The 10,771-nt window shown below is 32.8% G+C and overlaps 1 protein-coding gene across 1 annotated transcript; it reads right to left on the minus strand.

Annotated features, from left to right (window-relative positions):
• Positions 1-1,049: 1,049 nt before the first annotated feature.
• LOC132284853 (gibberellin 3-beta-dioxygenase 1-like) lies at positions 1,050-2,382 on the minus strand. The gene is made up of 2 exons (XM_059786988.1): positions 1,904-2,382; positions 1,050-1,620 (listed from the first exon to the last, which is right to left on the minus strand). The coding sequence occupies exons 1-2, from the start codon at positions 2,380-2,382 to the stop codon at positions 1,050-1,052; spliced, it is 1,050 nt and encodes a 349-aa protein (XP_059642971.1).
• Between the last annotated feature and the right edge of the window lie 8,389 nt (positions 2,383-10,771).

Genomic DNA, 10,771 nt, shown 5'->3' on the forward strand with positions numbered 1-10,771 from the left:
TTGGGGGCGTCTAGCCAATGTCATGAGCATGTTGCAAAGGCAATATCATTTTCAATTCACAAAGTTTTGCCAATCATCAAAACCAGTACTGTCACCTCTTTTACCCATTTTGAGATATGGTGATGAAAAGACATCAATTTGAGTACGACCGATTCTTACAAAACTAAATATCTTCTTAAATATTGGTCGATTTAGGAGCGCAATTCACGTGGGATTGGATGGTTCAAGGGATCAACCTATAGCTAGCTTGATGTGAAGTATTGTACCATCAATTCAAACTTGAGCTCACTCCGACCTCCAAGTTGGAGGATTAATAAGGTTTGGGTTGGATGGTGGGTTACTACTATTTTATAATAATATAGGTGGAATTGGGGTTGGGTGCAAGTTTTTCGAAATCTCAATTCAGAAAATTGAAATCATTTTGATTCTTGAAGAACAGAAAGAGTAGTCTGTTCGATCAAGAAATGAGTTGGACAGATTTGGATTAGTGTGATGCATGTTGTCGGGCTTCCCAAATGATACCTCTGGGCTTGATTACTTTTAATCATATTTTGCAAAGAACAATATATACACATAGTGTTCTTTTTGGGTCACTTTCCAATCTATCAACCAATGATTTAACCTTTTGGTTTTTATCTTTATCACTGTCTTACTCTTTGGAGAGGATCTTCCTTCACATTCAGGGCAAAAAAAGTTGTTGAATTTTTGTGTCGTCTACTTGAATCTTCAAATACCCCATTCTCCCTCTTATATATCCCTTTCAACACAAAGACAAAAATTAATGCCAAAGAAGACCATCTTTTAGCAACATTTTATATGATCGATCTGAAAGAACTTAACAAGTGTAGGGGCCTTTTTCATGGAAACTTATCAATCTAATCTCTCTAGCTATTTCCCTCACACACAACCTTCCAAGCACTGAGTGACTGCCCATGACATGGCCAACTAGTAGACTACTATGGATATGAAAACAAAAAACATCAATAATAACCTAATCCTCTATAGTCAACTTCCACTCTCTTATCATCTTCATTTGCATCCACACATTCTTATTGAGGAGAATAAAGCCGAATTGTGGACAGTGTGTTGTTGAAATGCTCTTTCTTGGCACTCAGGTACTCGCTCCAACTCACCGGCCTGTAGAGAGGAGGATGGCTTTTGTCTACCAGTTTTGAGAGCGGCGAGATTAGGGTACCGGCTGGAGGACCACTGAGGTAGGCAACAGAAAACCGGTGTTGGTTCCGGTTCACCATGGCCCGGTGGAGGACACTGTGGTACAACCCATTGGATAGTATATGAAGAAGGTCGCCTATGTTAACCACCAGTGTGCTCGGGAGAGGAGGGACCGTGACCCACCCGGTTTCCTCCTGGAGCACCTGTAGACCACTTGTGTTGTTTTGGTGGAGGATGGTGAAGAGCGTCGAGTCGGTGTGCTCGGCTAGGCCCATGGCATGGTCCGGGTCCGGACAAACCGGGTAAGAGTTCAGCTGTAAGGCACTTTCTCCTCCTTTGCCAGCCCATTCAATGTCTTCCTTTGTTATGCCCAATGGCCCAAGCATGAGCCATATCAACCTCCCAGTTAGTTGTTTCATCTCTTTCTTATATTCCTCAATCACATCACTGTAAATCAAAAGAGAATAAAACTATATATAAGAAAACAATATTGTACTGTAATTCAACAAAACTGGAATTGATTTTCTGAATTCTATCACTCTATATATATCTTCTTTGACAATTTTTTGCTAATTGTATATATTAAGGACATAGGTACTGGGCTATTGTGCTTTCACAATAAAATACACAAATCAAAAGCATATACTATATATATATATATACACACACACACACACACACAAATGAAAAATTACTTATAGCTAGTATGAACTTGAGCATGTGATAGTACCAGAATTTGTTGTAGTCTTGAGGCCAAAGTTGGCGAGCGTGTTCTAAAGGCGAGCCAATGATAGTGAAGCCCTCATACCACATGAGCTTGGAAAAATGGGAAGCAATTCGAGGCATGCCATAGCCGGAGAAACTATCTGGAGCGCGAGCCACTTTGAGCTTTTGTTCCTTGGGGAGTGAAAAAAGGCTACTTGCCGCGGACTCAATGTCGTTGAAAAGTTGAGTTGTGATGCCATGGTTTGCAACTTGAAAGGCCCCCCATGTTTTGCATGCCTCACAGACAAGCTGTGGGGCATTGGGGTCATTGAGATCGATTACTGGCAGCATTTCTGAGCTGCACGAGTCACCGGGATGGTACTCGTAATCGGCTGATGTCCATGCATGAGAGTCGGGCAATTTTGTTACTGAATTCAAGTCCAAGAAGTTTTGGTGAAGCTGGACAGGATTGGTTTTTGAGGCGTCTGAGTTTCTTGAAGGCATGGTGAACTTTATGTTGATAAAGAGAGGAAGAAAGGGAGTGAAATTTATATAGAAGTGTTCTTCAACTTTTGAAACTAGGTTTTTGGAGCAGAATACAGTAGGGTGTTGAAGTAGTACTATGAGTTGGGCTTGTTATGAAGAAGTAAGGACTAAGGAGGAGATATGAATTATGACGGTGTGTATAGTGTAGTGTATTAATGTGTTTATAAAGAGGTCCGAGGTGGGTGGAAATAGTGTGTTGAACAGAGTAGTGGTGTTCCATTGGGTGGTGTTAGGGGCAATGTTGATGGCAAGGGGACAATAAATGAAAGAATTGGAAGGGCCATCTTGTCCTTTTACCAGATATATATATATAATACATATGTAAGTATATATTTTATGTATGTATGTACAAAGTATAAACTTAATAAGGCCCAGGTTATCTCATAGTCTCACAACCAAGAAGAGGTTCCTTCCAAGTGGATGGGCTGATCTGCTTCTCCATGTGCCCTTGTCCTCATGTAGAAAAACATCTATATCAATAAATCTATTTCTGGAATCAGGTTATTTGGTGTTACATTATCAAGGAGGATTTAGGGTCCTCTACTTGGCCCCTAATTACTATCACTAAAAAGATAGCGAACTCTAACCCCTCAACAATTGTAAAATGGTTAAACTACCATTATTCTTATCTTATTCTTTGGATGAAACTTCTTCATAACATACCTAAGATGATCGGTGGACATAAAATCTTTTCGGGTTAAAACCAGTGGCGTAGCCACATAGGGACAAGTGGGGGCAGATGCCCCACTGAATTTTTAATTTTTTTTTAATTTTATATGAAAAGATTTTTATATTTGTATAATTGTTCCCACTAAAAGTTGACATTGCACATATATATACTATATATATATAACCAAATGACTATTCACGGTATTATAAAAAATAAAAAAAATAAAAAAATGAATATAATCTTTTCAAAAAATATGATATTTTTTTTTTTCCAATTTCTTAAAATATTATATTATTTCTCACTTTCCCCAAAAAAATACAAAATATTCTTTCACACTTTTGACTTTACCACAAACAAATGCGTTGTTAATTAGACTGGTAATCTAATATATATTTTTTTATCATCTAAATTTACTATTATTATGCCATGAACATTTTGAAAACTTGACTTCGTGCTTTCAGAATATGAAAAATATTCTGAAATATTTAGTGTTGTTTAATTTTTACATATATTATTTTGGTTCAAATAATATATATATATATATATATATATATATATATATATATATATATTGTTGCTGTTAAAAATTGTCCCACTGAAGAAAATTTCTGGCTACGCCACTGGTTAAAACATAACACTGACCTATCTTATAAAACAAATTTGCATTACTCCATACGCAGATTATGCCATTCTAGTATTTCACTAAGGCTCAGTTTGGTAGAGTGGGTTTGAAGAGAATGGGAAGGGAAGGTGATGGAGGGTTATAAAAAAATTGTGTTTGAGTAAGGTGAGTGGAGGGAAAAGAAAGGAAAGGGAAGGGTTTGGAGGGGTTCTTCATAACAATGTACAGTAATTTCTTTAACCTTCCAAAAATGGGAGGATAAGGAAGGAAAGGGAAGGCAATAGCAGGCAACGGCTCATATAATATTTGTCATGCCACTTTTACCCTCAAAATTGCACTTGATATTGGGCATGTATTCAGCGCAGGAAGCTTGCGAACGGCAGACGGCGAACGGCGGACGGCGAACCCGAAATGGAATAGCGATGGAAACTGAAAGATGTGGGTTTTGATTTTTTGAGGCTGATGGCGACGGCGAACCCAAACTGGAACAGCGATGGGAAGTGAAAGATGTGGGTTTTAATTTGAGAGAGAGAGAAAGAGGAAGAGAAGGCAAGTTCAGATTTGAGAACGAGATTAGAGATGGAGGCTGAAATGGTTTGCCCAAATCTCTTTTCTTTTCTGTTTTTTTTCTTTTGTAGCAAAATATAAGAGATTATATATATATATATATATATATATATATATATATATATATATATATTCTCTTTTAAAATATAATAAGGATATAATAGTAAATTTATTATTATCCTTCCATTTCTTTTCTTTTCCCAAACATAATTATTATTCTTTCCTTTCTTTTCCTTCATTAACCAACCAAACACAATGGAGGGTTAAAATTATCATTCCCTTCATTTTCCTTCCCTTTCCCTCATAACTAATCCTATCCCTCCTTCAAACCCACCGTACCAAACATAGCCTAAGAGACAACAACCTCTCTGATTCCTCAACAATTGTAAAGTGGCCAAATTACCCGTACTCTTATCCTATTCAGGTGTATAATTAGTTTTTTGATATTTTAAAAGTTGACACGAGTAAAAACCATTGGTGGGCTGAGCATAAAGTGTATAACAGGGAAGGGCATTTTTGTCTCCAAACAGTAGATCAAAGCTTGATGAGTGTAATTATGTATTTCTATTATTTGGGCATTTTCACGAAAAGTATAGAAGTTTTTTTTTTGGTGTTCTTCGATTAGATTTGTGTCTTTTTATGACCCAACTGGAATTTTTGAATGTCACATTTAAGAATGGTCATCATTCATTAACAGGCTTTCTACTATATCTGACTATTTTCCACATTCTCTCTCTCTCTGGACAGTGTCGACGGTCGACCCCATCATCCTCATCCTACCGTCACAATAAATAAATAAATAAATATGTGTGTGTGTATTTTTTGGGGTGGGGGGTCCCTTTGTCCTCCATACATTGTGTTTTTTTAAAATTATTAAATTATCTTTTTTTAATATATATATATAGTTACAATGTTTAAAAAAGTTTAAAAAAATAAAAAATAATGATAAAAATATAAATGAAATATGTTTTGACTTCTTAAAGAAAATAAATAATTTGAGACATGTAAAAATAAAATAATAGGTTATTAGTATGGAATAGAGAGAACATGTTATTCACGTTACTCAAGCTACTCAAGCGTGCTAAGGTTTTGGTCTTTCCACAAAATATTCCAAAAGTTGTGTTTTAGATTAGGACGTCCCATCTGATTTTGTGGGGAAGAAAATCTTAATTGAATGAAAATAAAAGTAGTGGTTGTCCACGAGTGCGAAATATTTGATATATGAAGTCTTTGTTAATAGTCATGGGTTTAGTGGACTTTGTTCTCTTTTTAGAATATAAGCTAAAAGATTCAAGTCGTCCTAAATAGTATTATGAAATGATTTGCGAGGAAATTATTTTAAAAAATAAAGAAATCAATTGTAATATGCTGGGTACAGCTTTATGATAGGTCTGGAACAAAATGCCAATCTCAATAGTTACACGGTTCAGAAGAGAGACGTTCTACAATATAGTACTCCGTACTGATGATACTGTGTGTGTGTGTGTGAGAGAGAGAGAGAGAGAGTGATTTTGGTGTTTTGCGGCAGGACTTGTCTCTTGTGGCCGACCCAATTGTGCTAGCTAAATATCAACTTTTGGATAATTTAAAATATTATGAATGCCTGGGAGGAATAACCGTTTGATCAAATCAAAAGGAAAAAGATTAAGATAGGAAAAATCAAAACCGACCTAAATCAAAAGTTTAATTGAAAGGAACAATAGATCTGTCCATGTAATTCGAAAACGAATCGAACATGAACAGATCTAGCCGAAGAAAAACAAAAATGAAGTAAAAAAAAAAAAACATCCATAGAATGCACTTATTAAAACACACTGAATTTATTACAGTCGTGAAAGACGGCCATTATCTCCCTGTTCCCATGGAAGTGTGCGGAGAGGCAGAGTGATGATGAAGACAAAGGGTTAGAGAGAGAAAGATAGAGAGAGGTGGGAGAGAAAGTTGAGCCCAATTCGCTGTTTCCATTCATTAGTTTATTAACTTCGATTCGATTACCGTATGGTATGAGACATGTCTTCGTAATATGCCTAGGATAATACATAATTGAAGTGGGATTTTTTTTTTTTTTTTTAATGTTTCAAAATTTACAATTAACCAAACAAAAAATATTGCATAATTTATTTATTTATTTATTGCTAATATTTGCTTATTTTTGTAAAGTTTATCGGTATGTAATGCCTCAGAATAGTTACAAAAAATATTGTACTTTACCCTTTATTTATTTATTAATATATGAAGGACCAAAATGCCTGAATTGAGTTTGTGTATTGAATGTATATCCATTACCATACATTCATTATACATGCTTGTGTCGTGTCAAATCGATACAGGAACATGGATGAGAAAAAATAAGTCATGTAAAAAGGATTAGGACTTCATTAATTTTATAAAAAAAAAAAATTATATTTAGCATACCATTGATCAATTAAAGATATTCAAGTAGGGAATTTTTATAAATCATTTTCCTTACTTTTATATGAAATCAAATAAAACTTGACTGAATTTTCTCAAAAATTAAAATATGTAATTATATATATATTATTGTAGAGAGAGAAATTGGAACCTCAGTCTTGGTGCCTTCATGATCATGGGGAGTATACCAACACCACCTTCTTCTGGTTGTTCGTGGCTATATCAATCTATGCTCTTTAGACTGCTCAAATAAAGGAGTAACTAGTTTCCATATGTATGGTATTTGATTATTTCATGTCCTGAATTCACTAAATATTATTCTTTTTAATAGAAAATTAAAAGAATTCCTCATGTTCGACAAAGGTAAAACTTAAAAGTTACCGTAGAAGATTACAAGGTCTATAAGGTCATTTTCATACTCGGTCACATATATTATGAGGTTTGGTTGTAATCGTCATACTAGGTATTAGGGTATAGGATTACACTTACTATATATTTTCACTCATTAGAAGTTTATGAGTTGGATCGTTGCTCAATTTTTATTATTTTAAAATTATGTTTAAGAGCGTCAAATTAATAATTTAATATTAAAAAAAAAATTAATTAATTTCAATTTCAAGACTTTTGCCTTTTAAACATAACATTAGCTTATTCCAAACTTAATTCATTAGTAATTGTACCTGTGAGATCGATTTTCTTTACCCCACATGAGAAGTACAAGAGTCAAACTCATGAGCTGAAAATAATAATAATAAAATGTGAGAGTGTTTTTTGATGAATAAATCAGAGGTGGACATGTGTAAAATGGATGATCGAAGTTGGACCAACCTAGCTAGTGATGAAGCAAGTACACTAGAGACCTAAAATCATGGTACAAAAGTTACAATTAATTTTCCAGGTTCTTGTCTGTAATAAGTGAGTGGTCATTTTTTCATTTCCACTTATGGGATTCAATAATGTGCTCCCACATTGGTCATTTGGTAGATTGTTGAAAGTTTCTTTTTACATTGTGATGCACAAATTTTAAGATATTTTCCAAATGGAAGTGTTTAGAAAAGTTTACCAAAAAGGTGCGAATGTTTAGACCCCATTATCACTACTTACTCTACAATTAAGTATTTATAAATATAATTTGACAGTAATTTATTTGCATTTTTCAACTAATTAAGATGCTACAAATGTTATGTTCTTTGAGGTTTATCTTTCATTTTTAATATTGGATTTTTAATGCATTTCTGGCTTCTTTCGCCATGAATTATGTTGGCAGAGAGTCGTCTATAACTTTCCTAGTACATTCACTTTTTTACGATTTTTTTAGTATTTCTATTCATTTATATTATATTAGTACAGAATGGTCTATAATTTTCTTACCACATTCACTTTTGTTTCCATTTTTTTAGTAATTCTATTAATTTATTTATTTATGTTTTATAAGTATTCAAACGTAATTGGGTGATCTGCTGGGTGATCCGCTGATGTTACAAGGGGTATTAAAGGGTGTAAATGATGAGTATGCAGTACTATCTAACATTAAATGGGCAAACGTTTACCTATTGCAGTTAGTATTAGAATCAAACCTAATCCTTAATTCGGTGTCACGCCAAGTGCCCGACCCGATAGGCATTCGGGTGAGCTACCCGGTAAGCAAGGTGGTCCGACTGTAACGAGAAACTTATGAGTTCGGGTGGGAAAGAATGTTACAAGGGTATTTGTCTCATATCAAATTCAAATAAAAAGTGAAAGAGATATAAATGAGTGGCTCACCCGTTACAACTGACAGTCATATACAAGGAATATTTGTCCTATATCGAATCCAAAAGAAAAGTAAAAGAAGTATAAATGAGTGGCCCACCCGGTACTGCTGCCATCGGCTAGGTATAACTGAAACAAACCAACTGGAAATATTGCTAATTCTAGTGTTACAAACTGGACAAAAAAACATAACATAAAAAAATTTCACCCTAACTTTTATTTCTCCACACTTTATTATATTATAAAACTGGACTTCTTGAAAATTGTAATGCCCCTTCGCCCAAGCAGAGGTATTCAGTCAAGGATATAGAATTGCGAACAAATGCAAACCACACATTGACTGATTTTATAATAAGTTAATAGCATGTTGGTTATATATATATATATATATATATATATAAACACTCAGATATTTATAACGTAGGATCTTCTCTCCCCTTGTGCAATACAAAAAGGTCGGTCACCTGCAGAGAACAATTGCGGCTACTGTCAAAAAAGAAAATGTGGTCAGATTCACGATGCACATAAAAAAAGGATAGTAATTACAAAGTTTATTAATGAGTAAGAGTTCCAATGCGATGTAAGATGTCTGACGAATCCGAAATATTGTCTGTTGGGATATTTTGATGGGAGGTGGTAATTAGAATAAGTTTAAAATCAATAGTAAAAAGTAAAAATAAAAGAAAGTGAAAAAAATGGAACAAAAATTAATTTTCTAATTCGCATTTAGTTAGTATGAGAAAAAAAAAAATTTGTGGGAAGTGTCATTCAATAGTTTGAAAAGCATGGAAGTTTAAAAAAATATATTTAAAAATAAAAAATTATGATTTATCTAAATTATCCTTATTAATTTTTATTAAACATGATTATCAATTTATTTAAATTTGTATAGAATAAATTTTTTTTTTCTTTTGCAAGAATAAAAAATATAAGAATTTAAATAAATATTTTTGTAAAGCATTTAGAGAGAGATACACCTTGCTTCTTTTTTCTTTATTTTTCCATTTCAAAAGATGTAATTGGAACTTTCTTCTTAATTGGCTCTGTGTATGATTAAGAATAGGATAATTAATTAATTTATGTCATTTACGTCCATAGAATTAATGGATGAAAAATCATAGATAAAAATAAAAATAATAAATAAATTGCGACCATAACATTGGTTAATCAATTTTATAATAACATATAAAAGTTTAAATTATGAATTCAACTCAACAAGATCTAATTAAAACGTCCATATCGAAAGAAAAAATAAATAAAACGTCCATAATTGACTATATCATTTCTAATTAATGAAATTGTTTCAATATATATATATATATATATATATATATATATATATAATTATATATATAGGATCTTTTCGTCCCCGAGCAATACAATACAAGGTGACCAACCTGCAAACAATTGCGGCTACTATCAACCAAAAATGGGGTCAGACTTTCACATAAAAATAATTATAAAAGAATAATATATAATAATTGATGGGGTTAGACTTCCACGTAAAAATAATTATAAAAGAATAATATATAATAATTAATGGGGTAAGAATTCCAATGTCTCTAGGATATTTTGATGTTTGCAGGATATTTTCATGGGAGGGAACCATGCACTAAGTTTAATTAGATGAAATGTGAAGTAAAAACTAAATAAAATTTAATTTTTTAGCACTCCGTATATATTTAGTTAGTATAAAAAAATTAGGAAAGCTGTACGAGTGTCATTTAATAAGTTTGAAGGACGTGAAAAAAAAATTATTTTTGAGAGACAACAGAGGTTAGAATAATGATAGGGAGACCTAAGAATTAACCCATAAATAAAAATCGAATCTGACATGTTTTTACTCACCTCGTCTACTTAAACAGTTTTTAAAAAATAATTATTTAACACGTGATAAGAATGACCAACTACGTCAAATTCGATGTTAATTCGGGAATTCCTTTTCAGTTTCTCTATCATTACTCAAAAGGTTATACTTGTACGTTCACTAATATCCAAACTTCAATTTTTTAATGTTTTTATTTTTTGGAAAATTATATGAAAAAACTAGATAATAAATGGAAAGTTATAGTCCCTAAAAAAACTTTCTTGTCTTAATATCCGAACTCTTGTGCTCCGTTTGGTGGGAAGAGAAAATGGGATGAATGAGATTTCCGTAGAAAAAATATTATATCCTTCCCTCTTTTTATATTGTTTGTTAGGATCGAGAAAACAGAAGAGAGACAATATTAATTATACGAAAATTTTTGTAATTTAAAAATATTTATAATAGTCTTTCTTTTTCTTTTCTTTCTTTTTTTTTTTTTTTATTTGTTTCTTTCTTC

Source organism: Cornus florida, unplaced genomic scaffold (genome assembly GCF_030987335.1).
Source record: "Cornus florida cultivar Cherokee Brave unplaced genomic scaffold, ASM3098733v1 CherokeeBrave_3.0.0_Hap2_Chr11, whole genome shotgun sequence".
In the NCBI taxonomy this organism is placed as follows: domain Eukaryota; kingdom Viridiplantae; phylum Streptophyta; class Magnoliopsida; order Cornales; family Cornaceae; genus Cornus; species Cornus florida.